Raw genomic sequence first — 22442 nt, 5'->3', positions numbered from 1 at the left:
AGACGAAATTTTGTGTGCGGAAGAGGGCTCGAAAACGAAGCGTGGGGGTTACATGGTGAGATGGTGGGGATTTTGAGAGGTGGGGAAGGCTTCGAATTCGGGGAGGGAGAAGCACGTGCAGCTTTGACAAATTGGGTGGAACGTGAGTACATATGGCATTGTAGTTAGTATAAGGTAGGATTTGAGCTTTGTAGGACTTTTGGACGGTTTTGAGGCGGGTGTCCAGAATCTTGTGAGGCTGAGTGTGCTTTTGGCGTCCGATGAGTAGTTTGAATGAGCACATTGGAGAGAGAACTCACACTACAGAGTATGGCATTCATCATCTGCGTTCCGTCGGAGGCAGACGCCCCCGCGATCTCAACGGTGCACCTCCGCGCCATGGACGAGAACCTCCTCACGCACGCGCAGTTTCCGAGCCCGGAGGGGTTGCGCTTTTTCCACGGGTGGCTGGCGAGGGACACGGTTGGGCATCTGGCTGATGGTGATGAAAATAAGGGGGTTTTGGTTGCGAGGGAGGAGGAGGAGGGGAGGGTTGTGAGTTTTGTGAAGTGGCTTGTTCATCGGCCTGCTGCTGCTGCTGCTGGGCATGATGACGAGGAAACGAAGAAGGACGGGGGTGAAGAGGAGTGGCCGGAGGTTGCGAGGGCAGAGTATTTGGATCCTTATGCGGAGTTGACGGGGAGGGTTAGGGATGGGGTTTTGGGGAAGGGGGCTGCTTATTATCGTGAGTTTTATCTTTTTCCACCTCTGGTGTTGATGTTGTTGCTCCTTTATGCTGCTGTTACTGATCGCAGATGCTAACACTGGAATCCAAGACCCAACATATCTCTGTACAGATCCAAGCTTCGCCGGACGCGGAGCCGCATCGCTGCTCCTCAGAAAAGTGCAGGACCTCGCTGCTGCAGAAGGGCTGCCTGTCGTGCTGGAGGCTACGATGAATGCCATTGGGTTCTACGAGAAGATGGGGTTTGAGGTGAGGGATGAGTTGTCGATGATGTTGCCGGCGAGGGGTGCGAGTGAGCCCACGGAGTTTTATGAGGAGAGGTGTATGGTTTGGATGCCGCCGGGGAATGGGGGGGATGGAGGAGGAAGGGGGTTGTGATAGGGTAGGGGAGGGGAAACTGAAGATGAAGTTGAGATGGATGTATAATATGGAGTGGTTTGCTTTGATTAGAGTGTTTTGTGGTTTACACGGAGTTTAGACGAACCCATTGATGAACGACATTTGATACTGATCACTCCATGACATCGATCTTAACAGAGCCGAGGGGGCTGAAGTTGAAGACAACATCTCGAATGTTGGCACCATGGAGGAAATGAATCTCCACATGCACGTGGCATATAGCCTGATTGAGATGTTTTGTCAACCTGTTATCAATCTCATTTTCTCCACGGGGTATGTACATGGAAGTGGTATTTATCGATGACAGCTAAACTTCGTCTAGGTTGTCCAGAAACTAATTGGATGGCGGCTTCATCAACGGACGGACTTTGTGTGTGCCAAAAGCCGAGACGGAGGAGAAAGAAATCTCGCTACGTAGTATAGTATCATCTCATCATGAACTGGACCGCGGGCCGTTTCCTAGATCGCGCATTTACCGTCTACCAGCACTTTACATCCCATGACGTCCACCGGGTCCGACTTGAGCGGTTGACGGCGCCTTGCGTGGTGGCGATCTGGGTCTTTATCCCGGAGGGAACTTTGAGATGCTGTTGATTGGATCGGCCTTGAAACCGTTGCTATAAAACAAGGCAGTTTGTTGCTACGTTAACCTGACTTTCTGTGTTTGTAATAGCGGGCTTTCGAAGAGACCGAAGATCGGGATCCGTTTGACGGGGCCGGACGAAGAATCGGCGCGCGGCTCAGTTGCGATTATCTACCGCATAAATGCAAACTGCTCGGACTGTCCGCCACGAACTAGGCGTTTACGCGTTCTATACGACGGGTGGCGCGCTCTTTCGGATATCCCCAGAGCCAGAAAAGGCCTCAAATATCGGTCGAGTCTCGAAACAAATACTATTGTACATGTCCGGTATCAGACTCGCGTGCAGTTTACATGATGTGTGGGGGGCACGTGTGTGTTCCGTGGTCAAGGGGGGTCCCCGTGGCGATGATCCGAACTATTTTCGTCTCGTTTTCCGTCTTGCTTTGCATGATAACGACGAGGAAGAAGATGGGGGCAAATGGGCAGCAGTACGGAGTAACTTGGCCGGCTTTTCCAAAGACTGGGATCGAGTACCACAAGTAGTACGTTTGATGATCGCGTTGCTCGGCTGCGCGCCTCGGCGTATCGACGATGAGAAAAGTTGCGGCTTGTTACAGTTCAGGAACTCGGCGCCGAGGAGAGCTGCACGGCACCAGAGATGTTGCCTGAAAAGCACCAATGAGGCTGAATCAAAGATGCGCCGCAGTCACTCGTGCATTGACAAGGGACAGGGGATTGCCGAAGTGTGCAATGGGAAAGGGGGGCTTTTCGGTGACATGCCAGCTTTGGGGAGAACTCGATGGCCATTACGTGAGAGGTATTCCAGGCCTGCGGGAGGATGGTTTTCGATTTGGTAATAGGAGGGGACTAGTTTGAAGGGGACGGGAGTTGTATGTCTGTTGCTGGCGGAGCCAATCAAGTGATGTTGTAGTAACTGCTTATTTATGCTGACCAGATGCGGAGTGCTTTGTGTGAATGCTTGTCAAGGTGCCTTGGGGTCTGGTGTTTGATCGCAGCAATGAGATATCACGAGACAGCCGGTCAACAGCATCAGATCCATAGCGTCTCGTACAGTACAGGCAGTTCCCTCCACAGTGACGTCTCAATAAGAAACGTTCAAGCTCAAGCACCAGTCCAGGCACCCAAGAGACCAACGGAATTGGCTCGATGCCGTCCGAATCTGATCTCCAGCTGTCGGTGGAGAGCCCCAAGATGGTGACGTACATCCATCTCCTAGCGCGACTCTCCCGTGGACTGCACATACAGCATGGACGGTATTACCCGCCAAGCGCGCTGATGTGTCGGCTTTATCTCTTGCGGTTGATAATTTCGATCCGTCACCGATAAGGCAACGGCTGCAAGGCCCGATTCAACTACTACTACGGAGTACTAGCAGCAGAAACGGCGCCGGCAACGCATCTGCCTCGCAGGGCCTGCGCCCGTTAGTAGTATGTACTATGTACTACTCCCCCCACACCTGCGTGCTTGACGGAGATGGGATCAAATCAAATGCAAGGACCCTGATTTGACTGTGCTGTAATTGGTAGGGGGAATTTAGGCACTGCCTGCCGAGGACTGGTGAGATGATTCGCACGGAATACGGTGCATCGATGCTCAACTTCAAGTCGAGAGTGATGAACAAAAGCAGCTGCATCATTCATACTCGTTACTACAGCCATCGCTGCGCTGCGTCACATCTCATCTCTCACGCGTACGAGCACGCATGCTGCTCTCGTACAGGGAGACAAGTCGCATCACAAGTGGCTCCTCGGCTGCGCTTTGTCAAAGGCATCGCGGCTGCCTGCGTGTTTCTGGTTACTCCCTCTCATGAAGCATGCATGAATGGGCCCATTGCCTCCGTAGTCGTTCCCCCATTGACCTCTTGGTGTTCTTGGGGATCAATGATGCTGCCTATTACCAGTACTCCGTCGCAAGCACTAGCCTTCGGGGAGAAGCGCGAGAGACCAGACCTGAAACCAGGTGTTCGGAAACACGCACGAAAAGCCACCGAGACATTTGCCGTGCTTGATTGAGTCAGAGACCAGTACAATATCTACTAGTATACAGAGTATCACTATCTCCGTCTCTTCAATTCCCTTGCCTCGCAGACTCGGCTCCCATGGTGGCTCTGTAGTGTAGGTAGGCAAAAGAAGACGGATGGAGCAGCGCTGTGAGCATTGCGTTGTTGCTGTTGAGCATCACCTTTACCTCACCTGCCAAGCGCGCCTAGCAAGCACCGAGGGTGCAGCTGTGCCACTGGGACTCCTGTCGAGCATTTCCAGTACGTACAAAATACTCGACGTCGTGCCTGTAATCATGCCAACGTCTGAGTCTGTATCCCACACTTTGATGGACGGGATCCATCAGCTTCGTCCAATCCTGTCCAGCCCGATCTAAGATACTACTAGAGAGGTACATGTAGCCGTAGTAGGACGTTGAGTAATGGTGACCCGCTCATCGGCGCAATTCGCGGCGACGGACCGCGTATTTTGTACGTGATAGACCATCGAGCCGATACTGATGGTTCAGGTCCCTTTTCCGATGTCTTACTGTGCCGGCTTGGTGCAGCTGATAACTGAGGCTAGACCGCAATCCTGAGATGGTTCGACCAACTCATCTCAACACCTCAATTCTCTCAACCCAAGCATCACGACAACGTTCAGACTTGATACATGCGTACCTCCCTGTTCAGCCGGTACCATTTCGTCAAGGATTACTCCGTACCCGCCAAATCGTAAGCAACCAGGACCCTTCACCTCCTAGTCATCGCGAGGCTGCCCGAGATCGCCAAGCAAACGCCATTTTTACAAACCGCCGCGGCTGGGTTGGCTCAAGCCGGACTCGTCACTAGCATCGGCGAGGGACCGGCCCAAAGGCGTGCCATCGCTTGTGTGACAATCCATGCACACTGGGTCCGTTCCGGTAAAAAGGGTAGCCCTGGTCTGGGGAAGCACATGTCATTGTCACTGTCCAGTCCAGTCTGGAACTCATCTCGACGCCTTTGCCCTCTCTCTCTCTCTCTCTCTTCCTCTTTCTTGCCTCGTTTTGACTTCTTCAAAGCAATAGCAACCCCGGATTGCTGTCTGCAGCTACTAATCGTCGGCCATTTCCGGAAGCCAGAGACGCGACGGAGAGAGTGACGAACCGAGAATAGAAGAAAGACGAAAGAGGCTGCTGCGTGGCTATCCGACCTCCTGCATCTCGCCTCGTCTCCGGCCTTGCCCGTTCAGCTGCTGCTGCTGCTCCGGCCGTTCATCATCTGTCATATCCTTCGCACATAGCTACGGCATCTGCTGATACCGCCGCGTCTTGCGTATCTGTGCCGCCCAAAACTGGTCCGATGTCCTTCGTCAGAAGAAGCTCCTAGCAGTCTCAAGTTGATGAAGGCGACACCAACAAGGCAGCGCAAAGAACCAGTGGTGACCTCGCCAGCTTTATACTCGACAGGCGGCCCTCGCCCCCGGTTCAAATGACGCCGATAACCAAAGCGTACCTCATCCTGGCCACCATCATCACCTGAAGATCCTCCCCCAGAAGAAACGCGTATCTCACCACTTCAGCCGTCCTTCTTATCCCCCTCCCCAACCAGCTGCTGCTCGCAACCGGCCGTCCTTGGCGGAGACCAGCGACCGGGTCGTCGACCAGTCCTGCTCGTGCTCCTTATCTGCTTCGGACTAAACAGTAGCGCCACGCCCTTTTCCAGCAACCTTATCACGGACACCCACAAAAAAAAGCAACCAGGGCCGATCTCAAGACAGTTGGCCTGGCCACCCAGTGCTGCAACAGTTGCGCTTTTGCCTGGTCGTTTGCTTATCTCTCCGCCGTTTCCGTTATCGGGCGAGTCGACAGACGCTCGTCCGTTTCGATTTCTCGGCCAGCACTCGAGGCTCGTTTGAATCTGCGCAACTGGTTGCGTCATACCCGAGTCTTGCCAGGCGTGGGGAGCCTCGTTCCAGCCTGGGGCGGCGAATAGCATCACTCCCAGAGTCTGGGGACCGTCGCCTCGAGTAGCCTTCCCGCAAGCCTCCTCTCTTACCCCCCGCCCCTCTCACCACACCACGTCCAGGGCTGCTTGTGACAGACGCTGTTGCGGGTTGTTGCTTACTTGATACTGCTTGTTGCTATCTCTGAGAAGCACTACTGGGGACTAGCTGCCAGCAGACGCCTCCATCTCTATCTCTCTTGGAGTGGCCTCGTATCTCCAGCACCTCACTTATCTGCAGCATTCAACTTACCTATACGCAGCACCTAATACCACGTACATATCGCGGAGTACATTAGCTGGATTCTACTGGATACCACCTTGCTACAGACTAACGCGCATACGCACGAGCTGATACCCGTCTTGACTGGCCCAGCCATGGCCCATGACGCTCCTATCCAGCGCACGGCACCAATCGCCATTGCTCCCAAGCCTCCTCGGCCGGAGCCACTCCCACTCCCACGCCGTCAGAACAGCTCCCACAGGTTCGAGATAGGCCCTGGGAGCCTGCATGGCAGGGGGTCCGTCGACTCGGGCTCCTTCACTGGGGCTCCCGCTCCCCCTTGCCAGGCCTGTCGCTTCTCTGGCACCAGGTGTACCGTGGCCGAGGATGACGATGGCTGCATGCCCTGTCAGCTCAACGGCACCGAGTGCTCGCTAGTGGCCCCGAGCCCTCAGACCCGTAAGAGGAAGCTTAACGGGGATTCTGCCGATGAGAGTGTCAAGAGAGGGTCAGTATTGCCGTTGTATTTTCCGTTGAGCTCGCCTTCTTGCCTTGTCTTGCCTTGTCTTGCCTGCCTTGCATTGCGTTGTTTCGTCTTGTTTTGCTCAGCCTTTGCCTCGTCTCGCCTCGCCCCGTTACCCATCTTATTCTGCTTCTCTTCTTCCCCCCTCTCTGGCCCCTGGTGTAGGACCGTCTCGCTTCGACTCGTTCCACCACATGATCTCCTGCCTTATCCTGTCCCTCGCAGCCAAACAAACGTCCCACGCTGCACAGCCATCTGACACATGATTGGCGTTCTAGCTCCCCCGGTATTGCCAGCCGCAGAAACAACAACTCGAGCCTCTCCAGCACCGCCGCCAGCAGCTCATTCTTGGAAGACATGGCCAATGTCGGCGGCCCCACCATGCTCAAGCGGACACTAGGTCTCCAGGAAGACCGGTACAGCCAGTATATCGGCCCCACGACGGATTTCGAACCCTCTCTCATCAATCTCTCGCCCTTTGACACGCATGACGAGAGCCTTTTGGCCCGCGGCACCCTCCGCAAGGTCAGCGACACGGACACCTTTCTCATGCTTCCGGACCAGAATACGCCCGGATACGACCATGTAGTGGAGGATCTCGACGCCATCGAGGCCATCGTCGCCCCGAACGGCCGCAAGCTCATCGACCTGTATTTCCGCGTTGTCCATCCGGGCATGCCGATCATCCAGAAAACCGTCTTCATGGAAAAGTATGAGCGGTCCTATCGCGAATTCTCGCCGCCCATCCTCGCCGCCGTCTACATCCTCGCCATCAACTGGTGGGATCACCACGATGAGCTATCCAAGCTGCCTCGCCCCGACGTGCGCGCGCTGGAAAGACTCGTCCGTAGCACTCTCGAAGACGCCATGTACCGACCGAAGCTGTCGACCGTCCAGGCTGGGCTGCTGCTGTCTCAGCGACCCGAAGGCGACCAGTGGGCTCCGACGGCCCAGCTGGTTGCCATTGCTCAAGAGCTCGGCCTCCACCTGGACTGCTCGGGATGGAAGATTCCGCCGTGGGAAAAGGGGCTGCGAAGGCGCTTGGCGTGGGCTCTATACATGCAAGACAAATGGGGTGCCCTCGTCCACGGGAGGCCGTCTCATATTTTCCCCTCCAACTGGGCCGTCCGACCGTTGCGTGCCAACGACTTTCCCGACGTTGAATGGGACGAGAACGATCAGGAGGAGCGTCAAGACATAGAAAAGGGCCGTCTCGTATTCACACGGTTTGTGCAGCTGTCCGAAATTCTCTCCGTGATTCTCGACACATTCTATACTCTGCAGGCCATGCAGACCGTCTCCAACGCTGGCTCCGGAGGGACGCAGCTGGTCTTGTCGCTGGCGAAGCCCATCCAGCTCAGGCTCAAGGATTGGTACGCAGGACTGCCCGCCAACATTCGACTGGACTCGTACTCGGCGAGCAGAATGTCGTCGAGGCTGTCGTGCGTCGGCTACCTGCACCTGGGATACTTTGCAACGGAAATCACCCTCCACAGGCGCATCATCCGATCGTTGGCATCCAACACGTCGTCAGTGGACTCGTATGTGCAGCACATCTGCCGCAGCGCCGCCAAGGCTCGCCTGATCTCGGCCATGGACTTTGTCAACCGACTGATGCCGAACCACATCCAATCTTTCTGGTACTTTGCCTCAAAGACCAACTTTGCCCTCATTGGAACGTTTGGATCTTTGCTCTGGGCGACATCGCCGGGTCGAGAAGAGGCGGAGTGGTATAGACGGCGACTGGGCGAATATCGGTGGACACTGTCGGTCAGCTCCAAGCCGGGCCAGAGCAAAGGCCTGACGGAGTTTGCCATGACCATGCTCGACATCTCGACGGGCCTTTTGAAGCAGCTCCCGGAGAAGCCGTCGATGAGTCGCAACGGTAGCATGGCAGACTTTTCCGCAATGTCCATGCCCAGCTCCTATTCCGGCGGAGTCAACATCTTGGGCAGCTTCAGCAACTTGCCCAGCACGGACGTCAGCAATGCCCAGAGCCCTCGCAGCGAATCGGAGAGCAGCGACGAAGGCATGGAAGATGACGATTACGCGACGCCCATGTGAAAGCAGACGCCGCACATTCTGCTTTCTCCGTTCCTCCCCCTTTGTTACTCTCAGCCTTGAATATGTGAGTTGGAAGCGAATGAATGATTTCGGCAACAGTGGTGTGTCGGCACTTCTGGTATGAGTATTAGTATTGCTTTCGCCCCATTCCACTAGCAAGATAGAGGAGTTTGATGACTTTACGCTTGATGGTTTTGTTTTCTTCTCCTGTCTGTACTTATTTTTGTTCCTCTTCTTTATGATTCCTCTTTTTCTGTTCGTTCCGGAAGCATGTCATGGTAGGAGGTGGTAGAGCAGATACCCGCTCGGAGGCCAGCGGGGATTCGAACGTGTTCCACACAGGCGTTTAAAGGGAGGTGACGGGATGGTATTTTGCAAAGACATAACGAAGCAATTGGATGAACGAGATTGTTAGGAGAGTGGCAGTCCAGCAAAGATGACAATTTTCTTTCAATTTCATGCGAATATGGCGTGCTCGCCTTGATGGAGATGACGTGACGGTTGATGCCATTTGCGCCGTCTGACTGATGAGTTGGCCATGTGCCTGTCTTCACACATATTACCCTATTCGTAAATTGGCACGACTATACTAGGGCAATGGCATATCGAGGAAGCACATAAGGTATAATTAAGCTCAAGATGCTCCCCCAGCATCCCCGGAGATTTCTCTTGCGATGTCCCAAGACCCCTGGCAAACGGGTTTCCCAATTGGGAGAATTATGCGCCACAATTGCAGGACCTCTGTGAGATGCACCGCCACAGCGCAGGATGCTCTGGGCTGCTTCAATTGAGAGTTGAAACGTAACCCTCCGTGTCCTCATTCCTCGGCCAATTTACCGGCTGATGTTGAATCATTCACTTCAGATGCAGGTCATTTGAAGCCGTTTTCGTGGCATAATCCCTCTTTTATCCCCTTGCTTTGCTTTTCTTCTCCGTTCTTTCTAGCCTTGCCCTCACTCCGCTCTTGAATTCATCCCAGGTCTTGCTTCATTGATAGCCGGGCCAACAGACGCCATGGCGCGCCAGAAACAAGCAAAGCCAGCCAAAGACGATGCCGCAGACTCGTCTCTGGGATTCACTCCCGAGCGGTTCGAGCGGGAGCTCAAGGACCTCGCGGCCAAGGCGAAGAGCGACACGCGGGCCAACCGCCTGCTCGGCCAGGCGACGCTCTACGTCAAGACGGCGGTGCTGCTGACCCTGCTGGGCGTGTACTCCAACGCCTCGCAGCTGGCGCTGTCGCCCGTCTACGGGTCCGTCCCGGCGGCGGCGTGGCACTCCAGGGCGCTCATGGCCGGGTGCTTCGTCGGCTGGGCGGGGAACCTCGCGCTGAGGCAGCTGCTGCCCGTGAAGACGGCGAAGCTGCTGCCGCTGGTGGCGCTGTACGTGCCCGTGATGCAGTGCTTCCTGTATCGGTTCAGCCAGGCGCTGGGGCCGAGCTACGGGCCGCTTGTGACGGAGGGGGTGACGTTGGTTCCGCTGGCGATTCTGACGGCTTCTTGCGTGGCGGACAACTTAGAGGATGTGGATCTGAGTTCGTTGCCCAAGGGGCTGGGAGATGCGGTTCCTGGGATTGGATCTTGGGGGACGTTTAAGCTGGTCGAGCACGTTGCGGAGAAGCTCCTGCAGAAGCACGTCGGGACGGTGTTTTGGTACACGCGGATGGGCCTGGAGATTCTGCTTGCTGGGTCCTACGCGGTGTTTGCGCCCTCCAAATGGCTCGCCCTCGCGATCCCGGCGCTGGTGCACACGGCCATGTTCAACCCTCACGTGGCTACGCCGGCGGCCACGGCACTGTTGAATACCACCATGGCGGCGGATCACTGGCTGCTGCTGGACCGGCGGGAGTCGGTGACGGGGTACATCTCGGTGGCTGAGAACACGCAGACCAAGATGCGCGTTATGCGGGCTGACCACAGCTTGCTGGGGGGAGATTGGGTGGAGTGGCGTGGGAATCAAGTGACGGAGCCTATCTACGCCGTCTTTGTGAATCTGGAGGCCATTCGCTTGGTTGAGAGGGAGAGGCCGGTGGCGGATTCAAAGGCCAAGGCGCTGGTCATGTAAGTTGCTTCTTGCATTTCCCCCTTTATCATACTACGAGGCTTATCATGTGCAATCAATTTAGTGGCCTTGGTATTGGCACGATGCCGTCCGCACTTGTGTCTCATGGGATTGAGACTACTGTTGTGGAGATTGACCCAGCTGTGTACGACTTTGCTCAAAAGTACTTTCAGCTCAGGGAGAATCGCCCTCCTGTCATCGAGGACGCGGTCAAGTACGCTAACAAGGCCGCCAACGAGACCAAGGAAGTCTACGACTATATTGTTCATGACGTCTTCACTGGAGGCGTAGAGCCTGTGGCCTTGTTTACCTATGAGTTCCTGAACAACCTTTACACTCTGCTGAAGCCAGATGGAGTCATTGCCATTGTGCGTCCCCCCTTTTGCTTCCATCCTTATCGCTGTATATGAGTCGTGCTAATCTGAATGGTAGAACTACGCGGGCGATTTGATGCTGCCTACGTCAAAGACGATTGTCCGGACGATTATGAAAAACTTTCCGACTTGCCGCCTGTTCAGGGAGAACCCTCCAGACAAGAGGGCCGTTGCCGAGACGGGCACGGATTTCACCAACCTGATCATCTTCTGCCGCAAGGTCGATAAACTCACCTTCCGCGACCCGGTACCGGGGGATTACCTGAACAGCCCGTCTCGACAGAGCTTCCTGACTCCTCAGCATGAGATCTCGCCCCGGGACTTGTTCGCCATAGGCAAGGACGAAGAGGGCAGCGTCCTGTACAGGAACGGGACGGACAAGGCTAGCGAAGGGCAGCAGGCGAATGCGGCTGGACATTGGGCGGTTATGAGGACGGCGCTTCCGGCTCGTTTCTGGGAGAATTGGTAGAAGAGGGGGCATTTTCATCCTGATACGGTTTATATGAAAGCCGTTCTACTTTTCTTGATGTATACTTGTCCTTTAACCATCTCATATTCTGAACCTTCTTCGTGTACCATAGACATCCGAACCACCCAAGAAGCGCATCTGAAGTTTGGCCCGCCAACAATCTATTTCTTCGCAGCCGCAAAAACATACTCCTCATTCTCCCTATTATACTCCCTCACAAAATCCTTGACATCCGCCGGCGTCTCGACCTTACTGTAGCCCGTAGGAATCGGCTCCCCGATCCGCGTAAACACAGGCAAGACGCCCGTCCAGACCCTGCCCTGGGCCTCGTCGTCCTCCAAGTCGTGCCTGTCGTCGCGCACGCCGCCGTCGCGGAACTTTGCGCTGCCGGAGGCGACGGCGACCCTGAGGATGCTGGTGCTCTGCATCTCGGCGGGCGTGGGCGGCTGGCGGGAGGCGGCCCAGCGGCCGGGGACGATGCCGTTGGTGATGAGCTCCATGGCGTAGAGCTTCTCGGCGTCGTCGGTGACGAGGGTGGCGTGGCCGAAGAGGGTGGCGGAGCGGTAGTTGTAGGAGTGGTTGAAGGGGGAGGTGGCGAGGATGAGGGCGTCGACGTGGGATGCGGCTATGCAGACGGGGAGGCCTTGCTGTTGTTGTTGGCCTTGGCCTTGCTTTTCCTCCTCATCATCACCACCTTGAGAGGAGGAGGCAGAGGAGCGGGCGAGGTTCATCATGCGGGAGGAGACGTAGCCGTGGAGGTAGAGGTCGAGGGGGTCGCCGAGATCCGCGCTGGGACGGTCAAAGGAGCCCATGTGGCCGATCATGGGGAGGATGGTGGGGAAGGGGGAGTCGTCCGGGGGGTTGAAGGCGACGTCGAGGAAGTGGGAGGCGTTGATGAGGGAGTGGATTGCCGAGAGGGCGTAGGTTGCGCGGTCGGCTTTGCGGCGGACGGTGTTGGTTTTTGATTTGGGGTATTCGAGGGTGTGGCGGCCCATTTTGATGGACAGTTTGATGAGAGAAGTGTGTTTGCGTGTGGAGGTTTGGGGGGGGCTGAAGGGAAGTTGAGTTGATGGGGTGAGGATTTTTGTGTAAGTCGAGAAGATGGGGCTTGCTTGAAGATGGGACTGCCTATCTGGGCTGTGTTTTGACTTGAAGAAGTTTGGATGGATGGGGTAGAGCAGTGATCGTTGACCTGGTCTTTTATAAGTTCAAATGTTAGAGTATGTATGCCGGTCCCTTCGCAAGTTGAGTCAACATGTGACTCTTTTGCTCACGGACCGGAATACTTGACGACATGAATCCTATTGCCCCGGAAGCGGCAGCACAGGCACCGGGCCGGTGTCCGGGATATCAACATGAAGGGGCTGGTGACATCAAGGCGTCTTGATGAACTATTGGAAGAGGGCAATTGGCCGGCGTTATAACGACTAGTGGAGGAGAGGAGTGTTTCTATAGGTATGCTCGTATGTAAGGTTAATGCACCTCAAATCTGTAGACGTGGGCGGAATTGCCTTTCTGGAGGAAGTGCAAGTCGGGGAGAGTGGGGGAAGTGGCTTGAGGACTAACAGGATTCACGACTTACACGATGCCTCGTAGAATTGGGGGTATATACCTGTAGGGTACGTTGCATGGGCGTGGATGCGATTCCTTCGTGTATCCCATATTCAGGAAGAGACATGACGCCAACGAGGACCCAATGCCTTGGATTGCAGGTATGTAATCGTGTTGATAGGATTGGAGCAAGAGGTTGCGATCATGTTGGAAGCGGCTTGAGGCGGGTAAAAGATTGAGCGCTGGTTGACCTTGAGTTCTTGTTGCTGTTTAGTAATAGTTGGAGTCAACTTGGAGAAGCACTCGGTGCGGCTGAGAGTGGCTAGAAGGGGGCTAATCTGATGTCTACTTTGAGTTGCTGTGGGAGTTGGATGTAGATTTGTGGAAAGGGTCTCGACTTGGAGGGCGATGTACCGAGCTCATCTGGACGAGATTCATCCAGATAGCTTGGTTTGGATCCATTGAGATGAATAAGTGATCAAGGGTAGACAGATGAGAATGTCGCGAGCCTCTTTCAAGGGCCACCGCGCTGACTACCTCGGCCGTCGTATGGATACGACAGTGCTCGGACGTGCACAGGCAGCGTGACGCCTGGTTTGGTCAAGACAGCTTCTATTTTTACGTGCTCTCGAGTGGTTAACCCACTATCAATCCTACACAACCAACTACGAGTATATCTCGGATGTGCGAGCAAAGCACCACCTAGAAGCAAGATTGTGACGAGATCGGGACCAAGATCGACGCAGGTTCTGGTATGAGATTGGAATAAGGTAGAGACGAGACGAGCTGATTGCCGCTTGTGGCGGTGCAAACAGGCTCCCTGTGCTGTGGCTCAGTTGCCCGAATTCGACCTCTTCAGACGAACCGGTGCCTGCCAAGGCGGTCAGGGACAGGGTACAGGGTACAATATGTACATGGGGGCTTGGATCATGGAGTCCCTTGTCGCATGAGTCTTGCCCTCTTCCAACATCTGCCAGAACTCGCATCACGGTCAAAGCACATACAAAGTCCAGGCGTTTCTCTCTTTGACGCGCATTTCGGACCCGAGCAACGACGCACCGCTTGTCTGCAATCTTATACTACGTCCAAGCCTCGGTGCAGATCCCCGTGCATGGCGATGTGAGATTTGATCTCCAACTGGCCGCTCCACCAGCGCTGCGACCGGGGGAGCTTATTAGCTGTTGGACAGCGCGTGATCGATGACCAGGACAGCCTCAGTCGAAACACCAGCGATGGCAGCATCCAAACGAAAAGAACCTCATGGCAACAGGCGGCGGCAAATTCTTCATCTTCTGACTCTCCTCGTTCCCTCGTGTGCAGACAACCCACCCCGGTCGTTTCGTTTGCCCGTGCTAGAACAGGAGTCTCTCGTGTGTAGCATCTTTTGCACACCATGCGCGTCTCCCGACATTGGAGGTTTCAAGTGAAACGACACCACCCCGGAGACTCCTCTTGCTAGCCCAATCCAGCCTCTGCCTCCCCCCAAAGAGCGTCTGGATCGAACGCTGCCGTGTGTCAAGTTGAAGGGACTGTGGTTCTTGGCAGCTCGAGTTGTCAAGAGACGGACAGAGAGAAGAAGATTGAAGCCTGCTCCCAGTCGCATCTCTGCCCCCCTTCCCTGCCGCCATGGGTGTCATCCCAGAAGTTGGAGATAGTCTATTGTGTGGCACCCGTTCCTGAGCCTTCTCTTCTCTTCTCCTCTCTCCTCTCTCTCTCTCTTTCGCAACTCACACTTTCTCTGCTGTCTTGGAGATTGACAGCATCTCGTCGGAGTTGTGAGGAGTTGTCGGACCTTCATTATGCTTCAGTTCTGTTCTGGGTGCTGATACCTTTTTTTTTTCTTCTTCTCTTCTTCCTGTGATTTGGTTTACCACCCGTCCTCTCGTTATTTTCTTATTACGACTTCTGTGTCGCCCATTGACTGGGTGTATTATTTCTCTTCTTTCCAATCTTTAATAGTTCAACTTACCATCTGGTGTCGCTGCAATGGCAGGCTCCAGCAGCGCCCCGGCTCTGGCCGCCACCATCGTCTTGTTCGTGATACCCGACGTCGACCTCGATTAGCGAGACATCCCGAAGAGATCGCCGTGTACTAACTTGTAGGATCCGCAACCGTTCAGTGGTCTCGTTGTTCTGGCCGCGTCCACGGCCATCCTTTTTTTCTTTGTCAAAGCGAGTCGATCGCCTCTCCTGCGAAACGAGTTGAGGCTGGCCCTCTCCTTTTTCCTCGCAGCCTCGGCAATTTGGGCATTCATCGAACTCGGCGCTTCGCTTGTTCACCATCCCACCTCGACGTGTCAGACGCTCATTTTATTCGCCACCGTCTTCGACCAGGTCGCTCGAGTCTCGGTGGAGCAGTTCTTTCTCTGGGCGTACAATGGGGGAATCAAGGCCTCGACCATGTCGCTGGCTCTGCAAGGCGCCCTCCTCGTGCGGTTGATCATGGGTGCAATCTTCGTGGCAGTTCAACGACCCCAGTTCGCCCCGGTGTGCGTCGCCAGCAACATGATTCTGCCCGTCGGCGTCATTGTTTTGGCGGCTGACATGGGCATGTTTGGTGTCCTCGCGACCAAGGCTCTCCTGGCGAGGAGGGACAACTCTGGCCCGGCGCGTTCCAACACGTTGATCTTTTTCACCGCCGCGTTTGGCATCTGGACGGGAGTCAGTACCGCTTGATATCGAGAAGTAGTGGAGGAGAGAAAGCGCAGGTCGAAAGGCTAACATGGAACCATAGTTGAGCATTCCTCTTTTTCTGGGGCTCGAGTCCACTGGCTATGCTTTCCGAACAATATTGCCTGCCGTCGGTCTGCTGATCCTTATAGGTATGTCACGTCTGTTTGAACGCAAGAGTCTCTTACTTATCAACAATAGGAATTGTGGCCCTCTCTACGACGGGGCTGGTCTCGCTGCCTACGACGTCCATCTTACACTTCCACAAGGGCGGATCGTTTGAGTCGGCAAATGTCGAGATGGAGACACGCAATATTCCGGATCCTGCCCCTTCGCAGGGTGTAACGTCAAACGCGCCCCCCGTCCTGCCTCTCATCCGACAGCCTTCCTCCGGCAGAGGTATTGGTGGGCTTCCTATCGAGGGCGAGTTGTTCCCCCCTATGCGACCCCAGGAGGTGACTTTCAAGCCGCATTCCAAGAAGCAAATGACGGAGAAGGCGTTTAATGGAGGTAAGATTGTCATTTCGAAACCGGTCATAACGGCAACCACGGACACGAACGCCTTCGACCACATTCAAACCATCGACCTGGCTGCCGCGGCGGTGAAAGAGCGAGAGCGCCGCGAGAAGATTTACCCCTTGGTGAGCTTTGACGCGATGCTCAATGAACCTCTGTTCCCGAAAACGAGGGATCTCACGGCCAACTGGCAGACCTCGAACGGCAAATCTTGGTATGTCGACCAGAGCAACAGCCCGCCAGCCCAAGAGCGTTCGTTTGCCACCACCTCCGCCGTGCAGCTCTCCCCCGGCATGGATGAAACACGCAGACGGTCTCCACGACATCCCACCCAAGCTGGTGCTCCCTCCACAGTGGAAAACGAGACCCGAACACCAAGGACAGTGCCATCGCCGAGCTCGACCAAGACGCTGCTTTCGAATGACAACTCCCAGGAGCCAAAGTCGGCGACTGCACTTCCGCCATTCACGACAGTGTCAGCAATGTCGGCGTTCTCGTCTCTTACAGCGCTTCCAGCAGTCCCAGCAGTCCCCTCTTCCATTGACCAGTTCTTGGTGGATCCTAGAACCGCGTCTCTCCCTCGAAGCAAATCCGTCAAGAACGACATTCGGCCATCTCGGCGCCGACCCCAGTCGCCTGTCGAGACGGGGGAAGTAAAGGACACGAAGACGCCTGTCCAGCGAAGGGCGACTGTAGGGCTGCCGTTTAATCCAAGATCACGGGCGACCAGGATGTTCACCGGGCAGCGAGGAGCTGGCAATGACCAGCCGATCATGTTCTTCAATCCCGAGGAGAGTAGTGCCCCTGTGTATGCCGTGCCCGAACCCGACGACAACAGCGATGCCCTGTCCCGGAAATCTGTCATTCATCGGCCGAGGCCTATTCCTCGCAAGTCCATTGCTTCTTTGGCTGACTCCTTCACCTCTGATACTGATTCTATGGCTTCGACGGCCGAACTCCTGGCGACAGTTGCAAGCCCCATCGACGACCGTTTCACCATCGTGTCCACGCCCAAACTCCCCATGGTCTCCCCTGTGAGCGTCAAAACCCTCTCGCAGAGTTCTTTGGGCACGGTGGCGATTTCACCCGGGTCATCCGCTCTACACAAGACTGTCCGAAGAACATCCTATGTTCCCGAACTGCCGGCTCTTCCTACAGAGTTCAAGGGTCAACAGCCCAAGATTGCAGGTGATGTTGCTCCTGAGGGAACCGCTACAAGCATTTGGACAGTCGCTCCGAATGAGCACGCTCCCTTCTCCTTGACAAACAATGATGAGCCGCAGTCGGCTTACCATAACAAGCGGTTTTCTGTCAACACCCAGTCATCGTACGAGGGAACCATTGGCCGGAATTCGGTTGTATTTGCTTCAGATAGCAAGACGACCGCAGCGACGGCCAATCTCCTCGGCGAGCGCCGCTCACGACACGAAAGCGCCGACTCCGAACTCTCCATGATGCTGAGAGCAGCACCGCTTCCGCCTGCAGCCGACGAGGGCAACATCCCCGAAGTTCCCGCTGTGCCAGATATGTTCAAGGATGGACGGATAACGCCCTTGTCGGAGGAGGAAGAGGATGCTCAACAGGCAGCCAAAGAGTTGGCATCGTGGCACCGACGCATTGGTGAAGAGCTTCCTGGGTTCTCCTCGCAGCTGAACGATAGGAGACAGCGGAAGCTCCCGGTGCCGAAGCCCCTGGCCCTGAACAAACCAGCCAATATTACCGTGGTGGTCGAAGCTGAGCCATCACCCGAAGAGCCTGAGCAGGAGGCTCTCGATAGGATCCACGAGCAGCTCAAGAAGTTGGAGGACACAGACGCGCGTGCAACCATTAGTGAGCAGCAGCGACTGGATCTCTTGGCCAACTTGGAGTCCGAGATGGGCGCTCAAGAGTCCCAGTGGCAGATGCTCAAGGTTGACCTTGCCGCAACCCCGTTGACTGTCATCTCCACGCCAGGCGGCGTCCCTTCGGTGCGCAGCAGCGTCGATGTTAATGGACTTGCCAGGACCAGGCTCAGTGCAGGTGCCGGCGATTTGCTCCTGGCCCTCCAGGAGGAAGCCAACCGCCGCCTGTCGACTACTTCGGAGCAAACCCCCAAGGATGAGGTCAACCGCCGGTCAGGAAGGATGAGCCTCATCTCCGTGAGCTCTCGAGCCCTCTCGCAGATCGGCAGCCCTACTCCGCCAGACACTGATGAGTCGGGCGCGGATGACAGCGACAATGACAGCATGGCGGAAGATGCCAAGTCGGCCAAGGAGACACCTGAGTCGAGTACGGTCACCGGCTTTATGGCTCTTGACGAGATACTGAGCAGCTCAGTCGAAACCAAGAACCAGCCAGCCTCTCCGGTCGACTTTGAAGAAATCTCCCTGCCCACTCCCAAGGCCACGGCCCCCTTGATGCCGGCGCCTTCAGAAGAGGAGCCCAAGGCTGCGGTTGCCAACGCTTCTGAGCCCGAAAACATTCGATTCAGCCTCGCAGACTTGCAGCAGCCCGTGCCCGCACCACCACCGTCGCGACCGCGATCAATTACCCGACGACCTCCTCGCATGAGCAAGCGCATCAGTGCTCTCCCAGATATCGTCGAGAACCCCGAGCCGCTTGCCGGCCGGACAGGCTCTCTCGGTATCTTCCAGTTCGCCTGGGGCGAGAAATCTGACTCGGCCACAATGCCGATCCGCATGTCTGGCCTTGGCGGCACCATGTCCAGCGGTCGTGGTTGGATGATGAACGCTCCACCGTTGCCTATGCTTCCATCTCAAGCGCTCGCCACCCACAGCTTCTTCGAAGACGACGAAACTGATAATGGCCTGGACGGTTACGAGGACGAAGACTACGACGATGGCTTTGACGACTCAACCCTCTGGGAGATTGCCGACTTGCTGGAGGCCGATCTGGAGGGCTCTCGCGACGATCTCTTCGTGGTAGGCCACGAGGACGTGGAGGAGGTTCCCGAAGTTGCCCCTGCTGCTCCGGCTCCTGTGAAGGAGATTGCCGAGGTTGTGGAGGAGCAAGCACAGCTGCCGGCTCCCGCTCTCTGGACGGCCGTGAAGGCTTCTCAGGCGAGCAAGTCCTGGGGCCTGCCACAGCCTACTGGGGAAGCTCTGGAGGTTTTCTTCGCCGAAGCTTCCAGGCCGACTGCGCGCGCCGTTCCTCGGATGAAGGAGGAGGTAGCTTCGCTGACGAGCAGCTCCTTGTGGGAGGCATCAACTGCTCCTGTCGCGAGTGGGATGTGGTGTGAGCACAAGGGTCCTCGTGAACCAGAGGAGATAAAGACTGTCACAGCCTCTTCGACAGTGTCCTCGCTATGGTCGCCGGTCTCTGTCCCCCGTAGCACGTTGGGATTGCCGCAGCCCGATGTCCTGACGTGGAACACTTACATCGCGCTGCCGACCCGTTCTGTCCAGCGTAAGGCTACTGTGCAGAAGGCTGCTGAGATCAAGAGCACCTCGCTATGGCAACCTTCACCGGCCGTTGTATCTCCGTCAGGAGGCGTATGGGCACCCAAGACGCTGTCCGTCAACCAATACTACCAGCCGCTCCCCGTCTCCTCCAAGGTGGTCAAGGATCTGATGTGGTCTTCCACTCCCGCAAAAGCAGTTTCTTTTGGCTTGCCACAGCCCGATGCCCAGACCTGGACCACTTACATCGCCCTGCCCACCCGCTCCATCCAACGCAAGGCCAGTGTGCAGAAGAGTGACGAGATTAAGAGCACCTCGCTATGGCAACCTTCAGCAACTGCTGTCTCTCCGTCAGGAGGCGTGTGGGCGCCCAAGGCCCTGTCCGTCAAGCCGTCCCCTCGACCCCTCCCCATCTCTTCTCCCAAGGTGATCAAGGACCTACTGTGGTCTTCATCGCCGGCGAAGGCAGTTTCTTTCGGCTTGCCCCAACCTGAGGCCCATGTCTGGACGGGTTACCTTGTCCCTGAGGGTCTTAGCCACCGCGGTGCCTATGTTCCTACGATCGTTTCCATTACAAGCACGTCTCTCTGGGCGCCTACGATTCAGACTCGCTCGGAGGGCATGTGGATGCCCACGTCAAAGCCTTCAGCTGCTCTGGCCGTCAAGCCATCTCCTGAGCCCCTCCCTGTTTCTTCCACACTCGTCAAATATCCTCTGTGGTCTGTCACTCCCGCGAAGACAGTTTCTTTTGGCTTGCCACAGCCCGCGGCCCATGTCTGGACTGCTTACCTTGTCCCAGAGGGCCGTAACCACCGAGGCGCCTATGTCCCTACGACTGTCTCCATTACGAGCACGTCTCTTTGGACTCCTGCTGTTGAGACTCAGTCGGAGGGCCTGTGGATGGCCAGATCGAAGCCTTCAGCTACTCAGGAGAAGCCTCAGCCGATTGTCAAGGAGACTGCGGGCTCGCTCTGGGCTGTGCCAGTCACCACCAAGGCTTCCTTCGGCCTGCCTCAGCCCGAAGCTGATGTCTGGGCCACTTACCTTGTCCCAGAGGGTCGCAACCACCGAGGTGCCTATGTCGCTACGGTTGTCACTATCACAAGCACATCGCTGTGGTCGCCTACGATTGAAACCCAGTCAGACGGCATGTGGATGCCCAAGTCAAAGCCTTCGGCTACTGAGAAGCTGCCAGAGCTTCAGGAGAAGCCTCAGCTGATTGTTGAGGAAACTGCAGGCCTGCTCTGGACTTTGCCAGTCATCACCAAAGCTTCTTTCGGCCTTCCTCAGCCCGATGCCAAGACGTGGGAATCGTACATTCCTCGCATGACCAGCGCTTCTCTGCGCAGGGTCTTGATCTCAGAGCCTGCTTCCATCAAAAGCCAGGCACTGTGGTCTCTGTCGCCTAAGAAGGAGGCCACCTCTGGCTTTCTTTGGTGCTCGAGCAAGCCGCAGGTCGCGAAGCCTCAGCCCGTTGTTAAGAAACTTGCAGGCTCGCTCTGGACTCCGCCAGTCGTCACCAAGACTTCTCTCGGCTTACCTCAGCCTGATTCCAAGTCATGGGAATCGTATATTCCTCGCATGACCAGCACTTCTCTGCGCAAGGTCCTGATCTCAGAGCCTGCTTCCATCGAAAGCCAGGCACTGTGGGCTTCCTCTCCGAAGAAGGAGGCCACTTCGAGCCTTCTCTGGCGCTCGACCGAGGCTCAAGCTGAGCCCGTCGAGATCCTTCTGCAACCCGCTCCCACACGCACCGCTCACGTGCGCAGCTCCACGGCTGTCCTGATCACCAAGGAGCAGTGGAACTCTGCCTTCAAGAGGATCTCGCAGCAGCAGGCCCAGCCGCAGACTCAAGCGCCCGCCGAGACTCCCCAGAACCGCGCGGCCCGCTCCAAGTCGGTCAAGAGCCGCGCATTCTTCGATCCCGCCGTCATGGCTCTCATCGCCGAACTTCCCTCCCCGACCTCGTTCACCCCTCCCTCTTCACACCGCACCAGCGTCGGCCGGTCCAAGAGCGTCTCCTATTTGCCTCCCACCACCCGGAGGCCCTCTCACTCTGCTTCATCGAGCTATCCCGAGACGGATGTGCGCCCTTCTGACTTTATCTGAGCTTTCTGTCGTCTGATGAGGTGAGCGAGGTTTCCGCGAAGGAAGGATTCGTGGGCGAAGGTGAATAAAAAGAAAACGGCGGAATCGATGCCGACATTCTGGCGGAGCTCTCAGCTACGGTGTAATTCATCGAGATCAGGCAAAGGCAAAAAAGGAGTCAAGGTTTCCTGGGATTAGTTAGACAAGACAAGAGATGGGAGTCCGAAAAGAACCAAAGACGGGTAATACCTTTCGGGTGCGCTGGGGGTTGTTGTTCGCTGTGTGACCATGGCAAGGGGTCGGAAGCAACAGAGGGGGAACAGATACCTTTGTGATTAGATGATTATCTTCCTTATTCTCTAATTTAGTCTTCTGTATGATGGATATACGGAGTATTTATTTTTTCTTCTCACGTTTTGTTCGTACCCTTTGTATGTACATGTTTTGTGTGCGTTGGCTTGATGGAAGGAAGCATGGGGTGAAGTTGTAATGGGAGGATGACGGATGATGATGTCGGGGCACGAAAGCATGTTCTTTGTTTCAAAAAGATTCAACTTGAAATAAATAGGTATCAGCCATTTCTATAAGTTATCCCCTATCCTACCTTTCCCCCCTTGGTAAAACACCGCCCTACTAACCATCCTGACCTTGAGCCGTGAACCGTGGCCATATAAGCCTATCGATCACAAAAGTAATGTCTAAAAAACGCTGAGAAAAGAGAAAGAAAGAGTGTGAAAAAAGAAGAAGAGCCAAAGGGAACCCAACGCGAGTGTCAACAGAAGTAGAGGAATTCAGTCACTCAAAGAAAGGAAACACTCGT

At 55.7% G+C, this 22442-nt stretch overlaps 5 protein-coding genes across 5 annotated transcripts; 4 read left to right on the top strand and 1 right to left on the bottom strand.

Annotated features, from left to right (window-relative positions):
- Window positions 1-309: 309 nt before the first annotated feature.
- Window positions 310-1110, top strand: BBK36DRAFT_1170299 (hypothetical protein; the record flags this gene model as incomplete). The annotated part of the gene is made up of 3 exons (XM_024895426.1): window positions 310-728; window positions 844-1051; window positions 1093-1110. 3 exons carry the CDS (start codon window positions 310-312, stop codon window positions 1108-1110), a joined length of 645 nt encoding a protein of 214 aa, XP_024747929.1.
- Window positions 1111-6066: 4956 nt separating this feature from the next.
- On the top strand, window positions 6067-8498 carry BBK36DRAFT_1123526 (hypothetical protein; the record flags this gene model as incomplete). Its single annotated transcript, XM_024891063.1, has 2 exons — window positions 6067-6419; window positions 6713-8498. The coding sequence occupies 2 exons, from the start codon at window positions 6067-6069 to the stop codon at window positions 8496-8498; spliced, it is 2139 nt and encodes a 712-aa protein (XP_024747928.1).
- Window positions 8499-9512: 1014 nt separating this feature from the next.
- BBK36DRAFT_1160771 (S-adenosyl-L-methionine-dependent methyltransferase) lies at window positions 9513-11399 on the top strand (the record flags this gene model as incomplete). Its single annotated transcript, XM_024894320.1, has 3 exons — window positions 9513-10555; window positions 10621-10924; window positions 10989-11399. The coding sequence occupies 3 exons, from the start codon at window positions 9513-9515 to the stop codon at window positions 11397-11399; spliced, it is 1758 nt and encodes a 585-aa protein (XP_024747927.1).
- A 161-nt stretch (window positions 11400-11560) lies between these two features.
- Window positions 11561-12394, bottom strand: BBK36DRAFT_1123286 (hypothetical protein; the record flags this gene model as incomplete). Its single annotated transcript, XM_024891036.1, has 1 exon — window positions 11561-12394. One exon carries the CDS (start codon window positions 12392-12394, stop codon window positions 11561-11563), a length of 834 nt encoding a protein of 277 aa, XP_024747926.1.
- A 2956-nt stretch (window positions 12395-15350) lies between these two features.
- BBK36DRAFT_1123578 (hypothetical protein) lies at window positions 15351-21643 on the top strand (the record flags this gene model as incomplete). Its single annotated transcript, XM_024891071.1, has 3 exons — window positions 15351-15611; window positions 15685-15772; window positions 15822-21643. 3 exons carry the CDS (start codon window positions 15351-15353, stop codon window positions 21641-21643), a joined length of 6171 nt encoding a protein of 2056 aa, XP_024747925.1.
- Between the last annotated feature and the right edge of the window lie 799 nt (window positions 21644-22442).

The sequence above is a fragment of the Trichoderma citrinoviride genome, assembly GCF_003025115.1.
Source record: "Trichoderma citrinoviride strain TUCIM 6016 unplaced genomic scaffold BBK36scaffold_10, whole genome shotgun sequence".
In the NCBI taxonomy this organism is placed as follows: domain Eukaryota; kingdom Fungi; phylum Ascomycota; class Sordariomycetes; order Hypocreales; family Hypocreaceae; genus Trichoderma; species Trichoderma citrinoviride.
The sequence above is the reverse complement of the archived record's forward strand: the minus strand, read 5'-3'. Positions and strand labels throughout refer to the sequence as shown.